This window comes from Zootoca vivipara, chromosome 12 (genome assembly GCF_963506605.1).
Source record: "Zootoca vivipara chromosome 12, rZooViv1.1, whole genome shotgun sequence".
NCBI classification, from domain to species: Eukaryota; Metazoa; Chordata; class Lepidosauria; order Squamata; family Lacertidae; genus Zootoca; species Zootoca vivipara.
Window position 1 is genome coordinate 13,048,403 of NC_083287.1, and position 20,583 is coordinate 13,068,985.

General features: G+C 41.9%; 1 protein-coding gene across 1 annotated transcript in view; it reads left to right on the forward strand.

Annotated features, from left to right (window-relative positions):
- Window positions 1–20,583, forward strand: part of CPNE4 (copine 4) — a 197,096-nt gene that overhangs the window by 108,450 nt on the left and 68,063 nt on the right. The window contains exons 3-5 of the mRNA XM_035129268.2: window positions 10,571–10,750; window positions 16,673–16,744; window positions 20,227–20,301. Coding sequence (XP_034985159.2) covers window positions 10,571–10,750; window positions 16,673–16,744; window positions 20,227–20,301 — 327 coding nt within the window. The remainder of the gene's footprint in view (window positions 1–10,570; window positions 10,751–16,672; window positions 16,745–20,226; window positions 20,302–20,583) is intronic.

The following is a 20,583-nucleotide window of genomic DNA, read 5'->3' on the forward strand; positions in this document are numbered from 1 at the left end:
GCTGCAGAAGTTTTATTAGTTGTAAAGCTCAGGCCATCCTAAACCACATGCTACATTCATTCTCAGGGGCTGTCAAACTTTTGGGTCCGGTGGGCCTAAACTGGAGGAACTTTCATGAGCACCCCTGCCACCAAGCACATGCCACAACCTATTCTGTTCGCTGTGATAGAAGGCTTATTTGAAGCTAATTTCAGCAAGAGGACACAACCCTGTGGACACCAGGGAAGGTGCAGGCGTGCCCGCGGGCACTGCGTTGTTGACTCCTGCATTAGGTGGGTGTCATTAACATGCTTTGGGTTTGTTAAAACAATTTAAAATTGCAGGGGTAAGGCGCCTGAGTGCATGGGAAGGGGGCTTTTTAATGCCTTGTTGCAATCCAGAAGGTGCTGTTTGCGCCGGGAGATAAACTTTCATCTTCCTTCTTGGGAGTAGAAAGGAAGGATGATTTTCAACAGGATTGCTGCAGGAGGCAATCCCAGTCCTGACGGGACCCTTGATCATTGAGCAATATTGCCTGAGGATGCTGCAAGCCACAGCTTTTTCTTGTGTTCATGTCCACATCCTCCATGCAGAATTTGAATGGAAGAGATTCAAACAGATTGAGTTCAAACAGGCTGAATTAATGCAAACTGCACTGATATTTTGAAATAAAGGCTTTTCTCCCTTTGCATTATCCTCTTCTTTTCAGGAGTCCTCAATGATGAAGATGATTTTGCTTCATTGCGCTTTTTTTTTTGTATGACTGTATTTTCTTTTTTAAAATGTACAGTGGGGTCAGAGAGTAAAAAAAATCAACCAGCAGAGGCCTTTTGGTGTTAGAAAAGATGTTCTGTTCACTCCTCTTCTTTTTACATTATATCCAGTTCTGGATCATAAGCTGAGTCTTAGCCTGAAAGCTTCAAGGTAGCACTTTCATCTCCCTGTTCGTTTTCCAGCACTCAACAGTTTTCATAAGCTTTCCATACCACTGCACAGAAGGCCCAAATTCAGGGCTGCTTCAGTTTATGTCAAATGTTATGCAAACATGTGATTTAAAGAATGGTTAGGTACATATCTAGTTCATAGCTGAGATATGCCTTTATTTTTTAAGAAAGGGTTATTGTTTCTCACCGAACATGCACCTGAAATCGTTTAAGCTGCTTTTATATGGAGACAGGTCCCTGCTTCATCTACACCAGCCTCCCTCAAACTGGTGCCTTTCAGACGTTTTGCAGCTCAGCAGTAGACCATCTGCTTTGCAAGTAAAAGGGTCCCTGATCGCATGTCGTTCATGGTCAGTGGGTTATATCCAACTACATTACAGTCATACCTCGGTTTAAGTACGCTTCGGTTTGAGTACTTTCAGTTTAAGTACTCCGCGGACCCCTCTGGAACGGATTAATCCACTTCCCATTACTTCCAATGGGAAAGTTCGCTTCAGGTTGAGTACTCCGTGGACCCGTCTGGAACGGATTAATCCACTTTCCATTACTTTCAATGGGAAAGTTCGCTTCAGGTTAAGTACGGACTTCCAGAACCAATTACACTCATACTTCGAGTTAAGTACACTTCAGGTTGAGTACTCCGCGGACCCGTCTGGAATGGATTAATCCACTTTCCATTACTTTCAATGGGAAAGTTCGCTTCAGGTTAAGTACGCTTCAGGTTAAGTACTCCACGGACCGTCTGGAACAGACTAATCCACTTTCCATTACTTTCAATGGGAACGTTCGCTTCTGGTTAAGTACAGACTTCCGGAACCAATTGTGTACTTAAACTGAGGTACCACTGTATACTTAGAGCAGACCTATTGAAATGAATGTGCCATACTCTGAATGGGACTAGCATTGAATACAACCCATAATTCTTAAGACCAGTTACAAAGTAATGTTAGAGGGGCTTTGGCCAATAAAGTTATACTTAACAAATCATTTTCTATCCAGCCGACACTTATTGAAAAATATTGTTTGATATTGCCCCTGAAAAAAATAAGTTTTAGAAAGCCAAGCAATAGGTTCTAAAAATACGGAATGTTTTCCTCACACTCTCATCTATGTTTTTAGGCTTTTTACTGCTCCTCCTTTGATGGATTTGCTTTCTTAAGGCAGCTGCCAGTTCCCAAGATATTAAAGGCTGAGTGTTTGACCTAAGCTATTAAGGAGTTTTTTTCCTTCAAGTATAAACCCTTCTGTATTTGAAAATATCACTAGATTGTTTTGAGTTGAGCAATTTCAAAGGTGCCAAATGGATCTGGGCAGCCCAGTTCTGACTGTCATTTCAGTTAAGTGGGGTGGGATATTTGACTTTTCTTAAGTTTCATTTAAATTGAACCCCACTCCTTGTGCCCCGAACAACAAAGGCTAAGTGGATATGCACTATTTAAGGTGCCAGACTTGATGTTCCAAATGATATTGTCGGGAATGAAGAAAATGTGGCCAATAGTTTTATTATTATGAACACTTAAGTTCTACTTTATGGAGTGCATGGCATAATTTATAATACTACAGGAAGAAAATTGGCCACCAAACCAAAACCCTCTTTGATTGCCCACCTGGCAATTCCTGTGTACCTAACTAAGGGGTAGGCCATGTAGTCCTCTCAAGATGTTGGGACTTCAACTCCCATCAGCCCTAACCAGCATGGCCAGTAGTTGTGGATGCTGGGAATTGTAGTCCAACAACATGTGGAGGGCACCTTGTTGTCTACTTGTGATTTAACCGAACTGTATGCATATGCAAAAATAAAAAAAATCCTTCAGTAGCACCTTAAGGACCAACTAAGTTTTTATTTTGGTATGAGCTTTCGTGTGCATGCACACTTCCTCAGCTACACTGAGGAATCTGAGTGTATCTGAGGAAGTGTGCATGCACACGAAAGCTCATACCAAAATAAAAACTTAGTTGGTCTTTAAGGTGCTACTGAAGGAATTTTATTTATTTTTGCTTCGACTCAGACCAACACGGCTACCTACCTATAACTAGGTGTATGCATATGGAGAGGAGAGGAAAGGAGAGATGGGAGTGATAAATGTGCCAGGCATTGGGGCCCAGATGCATGGCCTTGGAGTGGGAACAGATTGAAGGTTTGTAAGCAGTGTTCAGCCCACTCATACATGTCTCTAACTGGACTGGTGGTAGCAGGCAAGCAAGGCTAACATCATAGTTCTCCTATAGGGGCAGAGCAAGGGGAAGCAACTAGCTAGCATGGCTATGTACTATCTTGACTCCACTATGTGTAGACCTATGCCTCTGAATTCCAAAGGGTTATGTCTACAGTCATGTCCTGCTTCTGGACTTCCCACCGGTATCTGTTGGACTCTGTGAGAACAGGATGTTAAACTGGGAAGAGTCTTTGGCCTGATCACCCTTCTTATGTTCTGATAACAATGTAGAGATACATGGTAACACTAACAATAGTAGCAGTGTTGCAGATGCTGAGGATAGCGGCTAAAATGCAGAACAAAATGTGTAACTGGGTATGGAATCTGGTCCAATGGGACCTCAATGTGCAGAAGTGCAGGCTTCATCTCAAAACTTTCACTTACGGCAGAGAGACTCAAAGGGAACCCTGTTGGGTCCCCTATCTTTTTAATGCCTCAGTGACATAATTGATTTGCCATTTGCATTATACCATTGAAAGTGAATTAATAAATCTTTCATTAAGAGCATGTCATTAGCAGACAGATTTCTTAAACTGACAGCTGCACTGGATCTGTATCAATTGATATGATTCATAAACCCATCTCTGAGCATGAGTATTAATCATGCTTTGCTTACCCAAGCGTATACATTAGGAGATCTTTAGCAGCATCAAATGCCTTATTGGATTGCTATTTATAGGCAATTCATTAAGTGGCAAATTACAGGAACGATGTAATGAGGTTACCCCGCTTTTAACACACCGATGTAAGAAGATCAGATAATGATCTTCATAGTAATAGCATCACTATATTCAAAGAAAATTAAAGTTATTTATTTCCAGGCATCTGCAGCTATGATGTGAGGGCATCATTTTAAAAAATCAATTTTTGTTGTCTTCTATCTTTTGATAGACAAACCTGTTTACAATTTATTGTTTGGATATTTTATTTTTAAAAAATCACTTCTTTCCTTCAACTTGATTGTTAAGTGTTAAAATTTCTTAAGTGAATGAAGCTGAAATCATTCATCAAAATATGACTTCTCAGAATTTAGCAGTCTTGATTGCTGTGAGTAAACATAGCTTCAAAAAATAATATACTATTTAACTATGCCACCCCTGTTAAATATTGACTGTTGTTTGTCCAGCTTAAAGGCATTTCCAATCACAAACACCTTTAAAAAAAGTAATTGAAAAGTCTCGTTCTGTATTGTGAACAGATCACTTTCTGGATCCTCAGTAAGGTGAACAACTGCTTCATTCAGCCGTGTTTATGTTATAACCTTAATTATTACAATGTTGATATAATTATAAGTAGAATCATAGAATCATAGAATCGTAGAGTTGGAAGAGACCACAAGGGCCATCCAGTCCAACCCCCTGCCAAGCAGGAAACACCATCAAAGCATTCTTGACATATGCCTGTCAAGCCTCTGCTTAAAGACCTCCAAAGAAGGAGACTCCACCACACTCCTTGGCAGCAAATTCCACTGCCAAACAGCTCTTACTGTCAGGAAGTTCTTCCTAATGTTTAGGTGGAATCTTCTTTCTTGTAGTTTGAATCCATTGCTCCGTGTCCGCTTCTCTGGAGCAGCAGAAAACAACCTTTCTCCCTCCTCTATATGATATCCTTTTATATATTTGAACATGGCTATCATATCACCCCTTAACCTTCTCTTCTCCAGGCTAAACATACCCAGTTCCCTAAGCCGCTCCTCATAAGGCATCGTTTCCAGGCCTTTGACCATTTTGGTTGCCCTCTTCTGGACACGTTCCAGCTTGTCAGTAACCTTCTTGAACTGTGGTGCCCAGAACTGGACACAGTACTCCAGGTGAGGTCTGACCAGAGCAGAATACAGTGGTACTACCGTATTACTTCCCTTGATCTAGATGCTATACTCCTATTGATGCAGCCCAGAATTGCATTGGCTTTTTTAGCTGCTGCTGCTGCATCACACTGTTGACTCATGTCAAGTTTGTGGTCTACCAAGACTCCTAGATCCTTTTCACATGTACTGCTCTCAAGCCAGGTGTCACCCATCCTGTATTTGTGCCTTTCTTTTTTTTTTTTTTTGCCCAAGTGTAGTACTTTACATTTCTCCTTGTTAAAATTCATCTTGTTAGCTAAGTAGTTAAGTTCTAAATTGCACAGATGTTGGTTTCATTGGGACCATTGGGACTAAGGAACATCCAAAGTAAGGAGGCTTGAAAGAATGTAAATCTTGCAGTGTTTGCTCATAAGATGTAAATAGGGTGAGAATGCAAGAGTTCAAAGACAGTCCATCTTCATTTCTGCTTCTCTGAAGGACAAAAAATTGACTGAAGTGCCTGTTAGACTTGGTAGGCGCACCTTGGTGAATGCTGGATAGTGGCGCCAGGGTGCGCCTATCAGATTCACATACCCCAAGTTCACATAGCAAAGAGGAAGAGTCCTTTTCGACATGGCCACAAGCTGCAGCTGTTAACATGTCCAGTGGAAAGGGATTTAATCTTTTCTTAAGACAACCTCACCTGCCTGGACTCCTATGATTAGCTTTATTTGATTTGTGGCAGATCTTCTAAATTGTTATATGTAACAAATATAACCATTTAAACCATGTAAGTTTATTTGTTTTTATTTTGAGTATATATTTTGTGGTTTTATATTTTATTTTGTTCTGTGAACTGCCCTGAGACCTCCAGGTATAGGGCGGTATATAAATTCTAATAATAATAATAGTAGTAGTAGTAGTAAGTTGAGTCATGAGTCGTCTTCTTGGGTGTGCTGGTAAACTGAAAAACTTGTGCAGTCTTAAAATCAGTGGTTCAAATCAGTGCAATTCTGAAAAATTCAGCCTGTCATCTTGATTCAAAATGGTATCCAAAAGTTTCCAAACATTCGGAAGAAACCTACTCCTTGATGTCAGGAATGCAAAATTTAACTATGCTATCATAAGAGATGTTGAAATGTATATTGAACAACTTTCCATAATACATATGTGGTTTGTGTGTCTGTCTGTCTGTCTGTCTGTCTGTCTGTCTGTCTGTCTGTCTGTCTGTGTATCTTAGCTGCCAAGTATCCTGTTTTTCGCGGGAAACCCCCCGGATTTTAATCCTTTTCCCGATGTTCTTCCAAATGGAGAAAAATCCCGGAAATCCCCCGGATTTCCTACCTGCCAGGGAGCCTCCATTTTGGGTGCCGCTCTTCCCATGTGTGGGCACTGGAAATCAGGCAGAGCGGCACCAAAAGTCGCTTCTACGCATGCCTGGTGGCCACCATGCAGCCACCACCAAGATGGCCGCCACCGCCATGCTGCCCCCATCAAGATGGCCACCGGGCATGCATAGAAGCGACTTTCGGTGCCGCTCTGCCCGATTTCCGGTGCCCACACATGGGAAGAGCGGCCCCGGAAGTTGCTTCTACGCAACTTCCGGTGCCGCACCACTGCTGATCCCACATTTTTCAGTGGGAGACTTGGCAGGTATGGTGTGTGTGTGTGTGTGTGTGATTGTGTGTCTGCAGATAGATAAATAAATAAATAGACAGAACTAGTGTTGGCAGGGTATTGGCATCATCAAAATTAAAAGAAGAGAAGTACATTAACTGAATTGTGGAAAAAGTGAAGCATAGAATTCAAATAGCTTATATATTCTACTTCATACATTTCCTTCCCAGTCAAACTGAATGATCTTAAAAAAAAAAAGAGTCTTCTCATATTTTAATGGAGAGTCACACTTCTTACAGCAGCTGGATCACCCTCAAAATTCTGGACCTCTCTGAAGAAGTGCATTTGAATATACTTGAAAGGCACCTCACTCAAGAATATCAAGTACCTAATGATTAGTTAAAGCAGTAGCTCAGAGAATGTAAAGGCCTTCTCAGCAGAAGAAAAAATATCGGACTGCAGAGGGGTGTGTGTGTGTGTGTGTGTGTGTGTGTGTGTGTAAGAGAAAGCTCTAGAAATTATGCAGAGATATTTATTAAATGCTGCAGTAGTATCTTGTTCTATAAGAACAAATATATATGAAGCAAAGTAGTGATATGGTAACCTGAGAATAAAATAGATGACAATATCCCAAATTTAAGTGTGTGGGGGGGGGTTGGTGGTTTGTTTTTGTTTTATTTTTATTTATTTATTTATTTGTAATCTCATTTTGTATTCTCATTTTCTGCTGTTAAACCGCTCAGGGATATTTGGGTGAAGGGCAATACGCAAATTTTAACAACGACAACACAGGGCCAGCTCTACCATTAAGCAGAGAGAGGCAGCTGATTTGGGATGTCAGTAGAGGGATGTTAGAAGACAACTGAAGGCGGCCCTGTTTAGGGAAGTTTTTAATGTTTGATGCTGTACTGTTTTTAATATTAAGTTGGAAGCCGCCCAGAGTGGCTGTGGAAACCCAGCCAGATGGGCGGGGTATAAATAATAAATTATTATTATTATTATTATTATTATTATTATTATTATTATGAAAGGGCATCAAATGGTTAGTCATTGGGGATGGGTGGCTGCATGGAGAGAGCAACAGGGCAACTGGGCTCCCATCCGCTGCGTTGCTGTGCTTACTGAGAGGAGGAGGGCAAGGTGGCAGAAGCTGGCGCCGGGCAAACACAGCAATGGGAGTGCCAGATTGACTCCGCTGCTGCGCTTGCACCATGCCCGGCTCACCACCATTTCAGCAGGTGTAGTTTGTCATGCATGAAAAGTCATGTGGGCTTATTTACAAGGCAGAGGTCTAGGATTGCAGCCTAAATAACTCATCCCTGGAGCAAAGCAGGGATTTAGGTTAGTGCCCGAATCCTGGGACATTCCAACACTATAGTGAAAAAAAGAGTAAACGTCACATGAGCTACTCATCAAACATCAGTGAATGTGAAAGCAATAGCTCCAAAGTATGGTGACCTTTCTGACCATTTGTGGAATGGAGATGAAGTGGTGTGAAAGCAGAGTTAATCATAAAAAGCCAAACTTACTCATGAGCCACCAAGTGAAGTGTAAATTGCTTTGTGCTTCTGTTGGAATCTCATATAAGTTATTGCTGCCTGGAAAGTTTCATCTTGTTAATTTCCATTCGTCCTAAAAATAGCACTGCTCTCCACAGCCACATCCAGGGTTTTCTCTCTTAGGCTTCTCAGATTTAATCAATATTTAGGAATGGGCATTTAATGATTTTTAATGCACATTATTTCTTTCAGATATGTGTGTCTTGCTTCACATAAATAATCTCCAAGAGGCATACAAGAGAGTATATAACCACAAATCCGCAAAGCTAAAATATTTATATTTATATTTATTAAATGTCTATATTAAAACATTTTTAAAGATCTAAAAATGGTTCAAACAGATTCACAAAATGGAACATTTCAGAAATGTGCATGTCATCTAAGAGATACATAGTTTCAAAATATAGTAAAATATTGGCTCTCATTACTGAGTAGCACAATATGGAAATACCTGCTGATCAGAAAGCATAGAAATACACTTCTAAAATGTGTCTGAAATATGCCACATGCAAAATGACATTAGTGTATTCCAGGGTCTTGGTGACACTACATAGAAGGACCGTTTCCATAATATTACAAGGTGACAGGGCATCTTCCAATGATGGTAGTGGCAGACTGGGTCAATATAGGGGTAGGTGATATGCTGTATCCTGGTCACGAGTTCTTTTAAGTTTTTATATGGCAGTGAACACTTGCTAGGAAATGAGATGGATTGAATATAGTACAACACTTCTGAGTAGACAAACATAGGATTGTGCTTTCAGTCATGAAAGCCTAAAGTCTAATACCATATTTCTGCTTCGACCTTCAATCAGTTCTTCGGTCAAAATCTAAAGCTTGTGAAAAGCTACTGCCGTTGAGTTTGAGTGGTACTTTCTTGAGAGGCCTCAGACCATGGAGAGTTGTTATGATTTGATTCCACCTCCACCGTTCACAGCATTTGCAGACGTGATTCACAGAGTGAGAGCTCTCTGATCTTCCTTCCTCAAGCACAGTAGGCAGAATCCAGCAGGTCACGACTAAGGGTAGAATGAGACGTTGATGGAACGTGACACCAGAAAGACTCAACAAGAATGTCCTTCTTAAAATGAGGCAGCTGGGGTGTTTGGGGGGCAGAGAAGGATTTTCTCTCCTGAGCTTCCCTGACTACTTCCCTCTTTGTTCTGGAATCTAGAGCAATTTGCTTTTCCCTCCCAGAAGCAGATGGTGATGATGTGTAATGCGGTGGGAGGCAGGAGAAAGTCTTACTTGCAACATCATGTCACATGCTCCCATTACTACATACTACAGGGGAGAAGATGAAAAACTGAAAATGAGGCTGCCATTTTTGACAGCCGCCCCATGTTCTTCATCACATCCTGTCCCATCTTGAGTCCGGTTGCAAATTGTTGGGTCTTGTTTTTGTTTCAACTGAGTCCCGTGCCATCGTTTTCTATGGGAATTGCTTATTCTGACCAACCTTTGCTGAATTTACATCTTAAAGCCTTTCACTGTTCACATTTTCAGGGAAGTTTTTAATGTGTGATATTTTAATGTATTTTAAATTTTTGTTGGAAAGCCGCCCAGGGTGGCTGGGGAAACCCAGCCAGATGGGCGGAGTACAAATAATATATTATTATTATTATTATTATTATTATTATTATTATTATTATTATTATGTTCATCTCCAAGTTGGCAAGGAATGAAACATCTTATTTGCATGTGCAATTCAGCAATCAATCCGGCATATTTTATGTGTCCCAAATGTTCAGATAATAAAATTTTGTCTAAGCTCATCTCCTTTGCTGCCTATTAATGAAGAAATCCTATCAATTTGCATGCTGTTTTATTTCCACTAATAGGTGTGTTCACACATTACGCTGGACACAGGGACAAGCTGTCTGCACACATGCAAGTGCTTGTGTGAAAGAGGGTGTGCTTGTTCATAGTTGTGTAGAACTCAACTATTGTGTGCACAGGTGCACAGACTGTACACTTGCTGAACATTACACGTGAATAACTGAACAGGTGTACTGTACAGCTGAACGGTTGGGTATGCACAGACTGTACACTCCCTGAACGTAGCACGTATGTAACACCCCAATGACTTTATTTTTCTGAAAAGTATGAACTTTTAAGCTAGGCTTCAGCAACCTTGCACCTCCCAGATACTTTGGATTACAGTTGATGGGAGTTGTACCGTAGTACAAAACCTGTTGAGGGCGCCACATTGGTGAAGGCTAGTTTAAAGCTTCACCAAACCTACTTTAGCGAGGCCCAAAAATATAATATATCATCATTATCATCAAAAATGGCCCATGTCCTGATAGTCTGTTGTTTTTTTAAAAGTGTTTCTCAGCAGTAGTTGTGCTAAACAGCCATCATTTACACCCCTTCTTCCACTTGGTTGAAGAGATTTTTACATGCCATTTTTCCTCTAGCTGAATACAAAAAAAACCCCACTCATGTAAACTATCTTTTGATTGACAGGTCGACAGGACGGAAGTGATCCGAACTTGCATAAATCCCATCTTCTCAAAGCTTTTTACAGTGGACTTCTATTTTGAAGAGGTTCAACGGCTGCGATTTGAAGTCCATGACATCAGCAGCAACCACAATGGGCTTAAAGATGCAGACTTCCTCGGTGGCATGGAATGTACTCTTGGACAGGTAAGAACTATGGCTTTCCTGCTTATTACTTTTCGGGTAAATCTATAACTACTGGCAAAACTGTTGTTCATTGTGCTTTCTCCATGTGGGAACTGGGTGAAATAAGGGTTTGAATTTGATGGCTTTTTTATTGTTGCTGTTATTATAATTCTGTTTTAACACAAAGGCATCTCCTCACAGCAGTCTGGTTACAGGCTGTGTACAGTAGCTTACACACACACCCCATCCCTGCAAAACGTAGCTATTTTGGAAACTGCACCAGAGCCCACCTTAACCCAGTGCTGCCCAGGCCTCCCATCTTCAATGAATATAAAATAAACCTGGGAAGCTGATCAGGCAGACAAGTTCTTATAACCATTAATGAGTGTCTGAACTTCAGCAGGAGACCTTCCTATTGCCTTCTTGCAAAGTTTTCACATTTTGCATTCGCCATTTGGCTGGTGGTAGGGAATTCTTTATCACCCATCCACTCTTATTGTGTAGTAGTATTTGCAGAAAGTACAACTTTTAGGGAGTACCTGATCTCAGATGAATCCACTAGAGGAAAGATGCTAGGGGGAAAAAAGAAGATCTACAGAGATTCCAAGGACTGTCAACTAAGACGAGGTCCAGAGGGTGGTAACATGAGAACAGGCCTTTTCTGTAGTGGCTCCTCGTTTGTGGAATGCTCTCCCCAGGGTGGTTTGCCTGACTCCTTCATTATATATTTTGAGGCACCAGACGAAAATGTTCCTCTTCAACAAGGCCGTGGGCTGATTAATATTCTGCCATCTTTTAAATGTATCTGTGGGAAGGGGGATTATTTTCTTTTTGTTTAATTATTCTGCCCGGACACTGAGATCCAGCGGCGAGGGCCTTCTGGCGGTTCCCTCGCTACGAGAAGCTAAGTTACAGGGAACCAGGCAGAGGGCCTTCTCGGTAGTGGCGCCCACCCTGTGGAATGCCCTCCCACCAGAGGTCAAAGAGAATAACAATGACCAGACCTTTAGAAGGCATCTTAAGGCAGCCCTGTTTAGGGAAGCTTTTAATGTTTGATGGATTTCTGTATTTTAGTATTTTGTTGGAAGCCGCCCAGAGTGGCTGGGGGAACCCGGCCAGATGGGCGGGGTATAAATAATAAATTATTATTATTGTGTTTTATCTTTTGTTTTATTCTGTGAACCACCCTGAGATATAATAATAATAATAATAATAATAATAATAATAATAATAATAATAATAATAATGGAGACTCCCCAAAGGGAGCCAGCCCCCATCATCCTAACGTCCACCTCATCAAGTACAGAGAGCACCAGTGGTTCTGAAGCAGCCAGAGGGGGAGGGGGGAGACTCGGAGGGGGAGAGAAATCAGAGTGAGGAACAGTGGGAAAGCTCGTAGGCGGAGGGATGCAGGCAGACACTTGGGAATACTGCAGAGCCAGGGAACCGACTGCTGAGGGAGGAAACTGAAAGGGCATCACTCCTTCCAGCGCCAGAAATGAGGAGAGCACCGCAACGCAGGTCAAGGGGGCGGCGTTTTGGGGTGCCCAGACTACTTTGCTGGCATAGGAACAGACGTACGCCATTGCCGGGTTCTGATTCGGGATGAGAGGTCATGTTTTTAATCTGTCTCTACACTGTAAATAATTAGCACAATAAATGTCTTTGAAGACAAACTGGACTCAAGCGGAGTTACTCTAGAGTAGCCACGACGACCCTCTGACAGCAATAATATAAAATAAAAACTAAAAGGTGCACTAAAGGGGAGGGAGAAACTGCACCTCTTTCGGACCCTGGTAATTCCTATCACTGGTTGTCCAAATATGTCACCTATCAATCACAACTTTGACTTCACTGCTTTGCTAAAAGCACTGAAAGGTGGGAGCAGCCAGGCTGGTTCATCTCACAGAAATCAGTTAGAAAGCTGCCTGCAGATTTTGCATTAATTTACCTTTCTTCTTGGAAGGAAATAGACTTACTTAAAAATAAAAATAATCAAAGTCTGGACCTTTTGCAGCCGTGGACCCAAGTGCACCATTATCATCTGATGTTGAGCCTGGGAAGTTTTCCATTATCTTAATGAAGTTCAGCAAAGTACAGACTGAGAACTGTATTATAAGTTTGACAGATGAATTTTGACCCACTGAAAGCCAGTTTTCGCCTGCAAAATGCAAACAAAAGAGGTCAAACTTAAGACAATCAAAGGGTGCTCATTTAGTCATATCGGAGATCTTCCTTGAAACTTGACCCATGAACTACTGATATTTGTTTGTTTGCATTTTTGATATTTCAGCTGCTTCTAATATCTGTTTTCTGCTTGGTTGCAACTTGCTTGCTCAGAAGCCAGCAGTCTTTATGATCTTTCTTGGTAGGGGATTTTTATGCCTATAAATAAGCAATAAACATGATTTATAATTGATGGTTTTTCCGAAAGGTGACTAGTTAAGAGGCATGCATATTCAAAGGACAGTATAATGCCAGTAAAAATTGATTTCCTCTCAATTATATAATGGATGCCCTGCATTGCCTACTTTTTCATTACTGTCGAAGGCAATGATAAAGGCATTTAACTGCCAAATTGATCCGTTTTACTATTCGTTTGTTTGACAGCTTCTGGCTGGGAGAACAAAAAAGCAGCATTTCTGTGTGATAAATATTTACTGTGGCAAAATTACTCTTAGAGAACTGCACTCCTTTAAATGAGCGAGTGAGTGACAGAAGCATCAAAATAATTCCAACCATGCTATTTAAGAAAATGTAGTGGCACTGTGGTCTAAACCACAGAGCCTAGGGCTTGCTGATCAGAAGGTCGGCGGTTTGAAACCCCACGACAGGGTGAGCTCCCATTGCTTGGTCCCTGTTCCTGCTAACCTAGCAGTTCGAAAGCATGTCAAAGTGCAAATAGATAAATAGGTACCGCTCCGGCGGGAAGGTAAACGGCGTTTCCGTATGCTGCTCTAGTTCGCCAGAAGCGGCTTTGTCATGCTGGCCATATGACCTGGAAGCTATACGCCGGCTCCCTCGGCCAATAACGCGAGATGAGCGTCACAACCCCAGAGTCGGTCATGACTGGACCTAACGGTCAGGGGTCCCTTTACCTTATTTTTATACAGTGATATGTCCTGTTGTATGCTTCTGCATACTTTCAGAAACCCGGAGCATATATGCAAGCAATAATACACATAACAGTGTATATAATATGTGAGAATGGGTCATATTGTTAATTGAAGTGGTAAAAAAAATACTCACTTCTTGTTAGCCTGTTGGTATGACTGATTATACTTCTATATCTCCTGCCAGACGGTAGATGATTAACCCTGGCTCATTCAGCTTCTTTGTTAATTTTGTGTGTGTGTGTGTGTGTGTGTGTGTGTGTGTGTCAGCAGTGATTTCACTATCCAACTCTATGACGAACGTTCTGCTTAACAGCATCATATAACCTCCCACCTCTCATTGAGAGCCATTGTTTATAGCAGAGAGAGTGTCGCCCTGGAAAGAGAGAGATTCAAAAACCCACCCAGTTGTGAAGCTCACTTTAGGACTTAGGTGGAGAGACTGGGACTGGCCCTAACTTACTTTGCAGGATTGATGTAAGGTCAAAATTTGGTGGAGGCCATGTTCACCACTCTGAGCTCCTTTGAGGAAGGAGGAGCAAGATAGAAAGCATTTCATAGAACTGCAGAGCTGGAAGGGACCCTCAGGGTCATTTAGTCAATAAACAAGTGCAAGATGGGATTCATTACAAACCTTCCAGTAGGCAAGCCTGAGAGATTTCTAATGGCGTTTCGAACACTGAGATCTTTACTCATGCAGTAGCTAAGTAAAGGTAAAGGGACCCCTGACCGTTTGGTCCAGTCACGGACAACTCTGGGGTTGTGGCGCTCTTCTCACTTTATTGGCCGAGGGAGCCGGCATACAGCTTCTGGGTCATGTGGCCAGCATGACTAAGCTGCTTCTGGCGAACCAGAGCAGCGCACGGAAATGCCGTTTACCTTCCCGCCGGAGCGATACCTATTTATCTACTTGCACTTTGACATGCTTTCGAAATGCTAGGTTAGCAGGAACAGGGACCAAGCAACGGGAGCTCACCCCGTCGCGGGGTTTCGAACCACTGACCTTCTGATCAGCAAGCCCTAGGCTCTGTGGTTTAACCCACAGCACCACCCGCGCTGTATAAAAATACTTACGCATTAAAAAGATTGTGCAGAAACTTAGTACCACATGGGGCTTGACTCTTACATAATATAATTACTTTTGCAAAACATTTTGCATACCATTTGTCTGTTTTTTTTAAAAAAGACACACAGCATGAAAATGTGGCTCAGACAAAAATGGGTACTCAAATGCAAGAGACGTAGCCCGTTTTTTAAAGCAAGCCCAAACATTTTAGTTTGTCTTGCATTTGATATTTGCTTCTCATAAATGAAGCTTTGCTTTTCAGCCCTTCTTTTTCATAGTGTTCTTCCTTCCACTATTGAAGCTGTGGCACATTTTGATTTATTGCACAGTTGCCAGAGAAGAAAATAGGTGCCAATCATGTCCCCCCCCCCAGGAAGTTAAGTGAGCATATGACAGATAATTGTAACAGCTTGCAGATTGACAGGGTACCTAGATCTTCCAGCCATGTAGGCAAACACTGAATCCAAAAAGCAGCAATATCTGCTTGATGTGATGCTTTGGAGGCTGTGGCTTAAGGCAGGAATAGCCGCAGGTAGATGCATGACCAAAATGTATTATCTCCCACTGATTGGTTTCCCTAACTAGAGGTGTTGGTGCCAGGTCATGTCTGTCAGCTGCAAGCCGTTCCTCCCTAGTTCCAGATGCAAGGGTTCATTTGTGCTGTTCTATTTGGGATGTTCTGAAGCATTGCCCTCGCTCTCATTTGGCTTCATGGTGATGCCTTGAGTTGGCAAAGCAGAGTGAGGGCAATGCCCTGTGATGGAAAAATGGCAACTACCAGGATGATTATCACTGGTGCTGCCCAGACCATGAAAATGGTGGAGGTAATGACCGAAAAGGTAAGTAGGGAGCAGTTTCAGGAAGTCTTTTGCCCTCTCATCATGAACCCATACTCTCAGACAAAAAAAGTTCTGAGTTTCTAAATAAATGGTTGCTCAGCTTCTTTTCTTCAGCTTCTAGAAATGACATCCATTTCACTTGAAAAGTTGTTGTTTTTACGATGATGATGATGATGATGATGATGATGATGATGATATCTATACAGTACCTGCTTTTCCCCCTAACAGAGACACAAGTTAAGTATGTGCCCACCAAGGCACTGCAGGAACATGGGAAATGATGATGGTTTACCTCAGCTTGCCACTTTGTTAAAAAAGCCTCAGAGCGACTTACCAGGAAATGCAAACAAAACCAAATTTAAAACAGCATGCAATATAAAATTCCCCAAATGCTCATCCAACCATACAGTCAAAATGGTATGTCCTGCCCCACCCCCACAAAAAGATGAACAAAAGAGTAATGGCTAACTTCACCACCCAAAGCCTGGGTAAATGCAAATGTCTTAGCCTGGCAACTAAAAAACTGTCTATGAAGGAAGGTGCTAATCATTGCTTCTCTGTGAAACACAGTCCACAAACGGGGTCACAACTGAAAAACCCATTTTTCACGGACGTTGCAACAATCCTATATGCATGTTGGATTTTTTTTTTGCCCATAAGTAAGTGAAGCTTCCTCCCTAACAAGTGTGTTCAGAATTGCAACCTTGATTCTAGGTTTCTTCTAATTTTCTGTGCAAGAACTATTTTGAGATCATTCACTAATCCTTCATCTTTAAAACCAGATTGTGATCTCCTGCGCTGTGGAATTACTTTATCTCTGTCTTAGTGAATTATTTGGTGAGACATGTGCATACATTTCTTAGATGAAAATTACATCACAAACCTAGATGCATTTTCTAATACCCTCTCTTGTCATTTCCTGCAGATTGTTTCACAGAGAAAACTCTCAAAATCTTTATTGAAACATGGCAACACGGCAGGAAAATCTTCCATAACGGTAGGTCCATCTGAATAAGCTCTTCTTTTGCCTCAGGATATTATATATATATATATATATATATATATATATATATATATATATATATATATATATAGATGCAATATTCCTCACAATGACTATAACCCAGATTGTTTAAAAATGTATTTAAATACAAATGCAAAATTTAAATACAGTTTTGTGGGGATTTTTTTATAAAAAAAATCACAGAGTGAAAACAGGGAAACAGGACAGAACAGACTCATGGATGAGCACTTTTTAATGTAATCTTCATATACCAGCTTGCATAGGGTTAGCAATTTTAGTGTGTTGCAACAGAAACAGCACCATTTTGTCTTCGTAGCGCGTTAAAAGACTAACAATTCTGATTATGGCACAGGTTTTTGTGGACTTGCATCTTATGTGGACTGCTATACTCTACAAAAGCTTATGCCATCATTAATATTGTTAGTCTTTAAATTGTCATAAGAGCCTGTTGTTTGCATTTCTCAGTGTTAATTTCACAAAGAAACCTACAAACCAAACCATTGCTCACACCCCACACATTTAATACAGCCCCCCCCCCCGAATCTTGGGAACTGTAATTTGTTAAGGATGCTGGGAATTCTAGTTCTGCAAGGGGTAAATTCTCAGGATTCTTGAGGAAAGGAGTGTGTGTTTAAAGTGTATGCTTTGTATATGGTCGTAGACTCTTAGGTCAAAATGCTGATAAAGTTTTCACTGAAGAGAACATTTTTGGGGGGTACACATTTAATTGCACTAAGTCTCAGTGAAATCAGTGGGACTGATCAATAAGAACTTAATCCCCACCAATTTCAATGGGAACAAAGTATAAACAACTTAGATTTCAATCGTAACTCTATTTGGGAGTAAGACCCTAAAATTCAATAGGATTTCTGTGTATACATAGGTAACGCTGCAACCTGAGTCCAGATACAACCCAATGTATTTTCCTTAGTTCCCCATTACTTGAGGAATGATCTAATCAGCATTATAATATGGGCATGTGGCCACAAAATGCAAGGTTAAAAACTCAAGAAAATTTTAATGGGGTTTAAAATTTATATTGTCAGTATTTGCAACCTAGTTAAATGTATCCCATGGACCTGAAACCCATCATACAAATGAGATCAGCGTGAATCATCTGGTCAGTGAGCCTGGAAGAGTAATTTTGTCTAGAGTATAAGGAGCAGTCAAATGTTCAGTGACTTGTCTAAAACAAATAAGTGAACAGAAACACTTGGGGATGTGGGAGAATTTCAACAAATATGGAGATGGGAGTGGGAAGTTGCCAGTGTTTGCTTACTCAGGCCAAAGGCCCATCTAGTCCACCATCATGTTGTCACAGCACCCAACCATATATTGATGGCAAAACAACAAGCAGGACATGTGTGCAGGAGCACTCTCTCCTCTTGCGACCCCCAAAATATGCTGCTTCTGGCATTAGAGGCAGACCCATAGCCATTGTGGCTAGTGATAGTTGATAGCCTTGCCCTCCATGAATTTGTCTAATCCTTTTAAAATCCAGTTTGTAGGCATCACTCCTTCTTGTGAGAGCAGATACCCTAGCTTCCCTCTGCAGTGTGTGGAAGATTGACTCAGTTTGTCTACACCAGGCTTCCTCAACCTCGGCCCTCCAGATGTTTTGAGACTACAATTCCCATCATCCCTTACCACTGGTCCTGCTAGCTAGGGATCGTGGGAGTTGTACGCCAAAAACATCTGGAGGGCTGAGGTTGAGGCATCCTGGTCTACACCGAATCTTCCATAGTATTATGAGAAAGGAAGAAAAACTTCTCCCGATCCCCTTTCTCCGCACTAGGCCTGGGTGATGTATCGATACATCCAGGACCGGTTTGAGGCCAGAGGGCCATGGCAACTTCACGCAGTGGTATATCACGGGTGACGGCCCTATTGCGCTCTGGTCCTCAAACCAAGGGAAGAACAAGCTGTGAGGCGCCGGAGCCAACGCAGTTCGTTTCTCCCTCAGTACACTGGGTACTGTCAGTGGACAGACTCCAGCCACTGCCTGGCACGTGGAGGAACGGGCTCCATCAGCAAGGCATGGAGGCATCCGTCCTGCAAGGCATCAGGGTGAAATCACCATCGCTCCTGCCAAGGGAGCTGAGGTGGTTTTACCCCGCTCCTTCGCGGGGCTGGGCCCAATGCAGCTTGTTCCTCCCTCTGCTTTTCAACATCACGATGTAATGATGTATTGCAATGTTTGGCTAGTGATACGGTACTTCACAGTGTTGAAAAGCTGATATGGCCCAGCCCTTTATCACAGCACATGTAATTTTATATGCAGCTATACACAGGAGGGAGGGGGATTGGTCTCAATTTCACTGAAAAGTTTTCATTTTAAAAAAGTTTCAAGTTGTGTGCATGAGTGAGAGAGAGAGTGGGGTCACACTTTAAGGTTGTCTCACTCTTGGGATAGCGCTCGTAATGATATTGCTTAGCTATGTGTAAGTCTGTATTCTCCACACCACGAAGCCCTTATTGCTAGGATAACAGATTTCTTATTCAGCGTGATTCTTTCAGAATGGACAAAATAGACTTCTGCCCCATCCTCTCAGCTTATTGTCTAGTGAGCAGTGGTGCCCTTGTTTGGTTGGCACCTGTCTGTCTTGAGAGACAGTGGAGTGTGTCCCCAGGGCTGAATTAACAGTGGTGCCCAAGAATCCCGAAATGGGATATTATCCCGGCTTTAAATTATATTGGCATTTTTGCTCCATTTCTGGCAATGGAGTTCTATTCATTCGTTTTTTAAATTTCTGTACCGCCCCTCATCCGAGAATCACAGGGCGGTTTACAATATAAAAACACAGAAATGCATAGTAACAAACAAAAGCAACATCCACCACTCCTCACACACAGCTTAAAAGGACATAGGTAAAGGTTAAGGGACCCCTGACCATTAGGTCCAATCGTGACCGACTCTGGGGTTGCGCACTGATCTCGCATTATTGGCCGAGGGAACCGGCGTATAGCTTCCAGGTCATGTGGCCAGCATGACAAAGCCGCTTCTGGCAAACCAGAGCAGCACATGGAAACGCCGTTTACCTTCCCGCTGTAGCGGTTCCTGTTTATCTACTTGCATTTTGACGTGCTTTCGAACTGCTAGGTTGGCAGGAGCTGGGACCAAGCAACGGGAGCTCACCCCGTCACAGGGATTCGAACCGCCGACCTTCTGATCAGCAAGCCCTAGGCTCAGTGGTTTAACCACAGCGCCACCTGGGTATAGATGGCTTAATTAACCAAAGGCCTGGGAGAAGCTGAACGTTTTTTCCTGGCACCTAAAGATATGTAACAAAGGCATCGGGCGAGCCTCCTTGTCACATTTGTCACATTTCTGCAGCCTCACAGGGCTTACTATAAGCAGCATCTTCATGAAGGCACATTAGTAAATAGCAGTGTTCCAGATTTAATTCCACCACCACCCCTCCTCCATTGAAACATATCTGTGACTTTTCACCTAGGTGATTGCTGAAGAATTATCTGGCAACGATGACTATGTTGAGCTTTCCTTCAGTGCACGGAAATTGGATGACAAGGTAAGCCAGCAGTTTGATGTTAACCTGACCAAAAGACATCATGAGAATGCAGACAAATGAGTTTTTCTTAGACATCCTCCTCTGCAGCTATTTTTGGAATGCTGGTGTTATTAAACATATCAGAGATTTCAGATCAATGCTCATAATAAGTTCTTTCGTCAAGTTGCATAGTAATTAGATAAAAAATAAAAAAGAATCCCAATGGAATGTAATTAAGACAAAGACAATTCAATTATGCTGAGAACTCATGTATTTAAAATGCCGCCGATCACATCAGTCGGC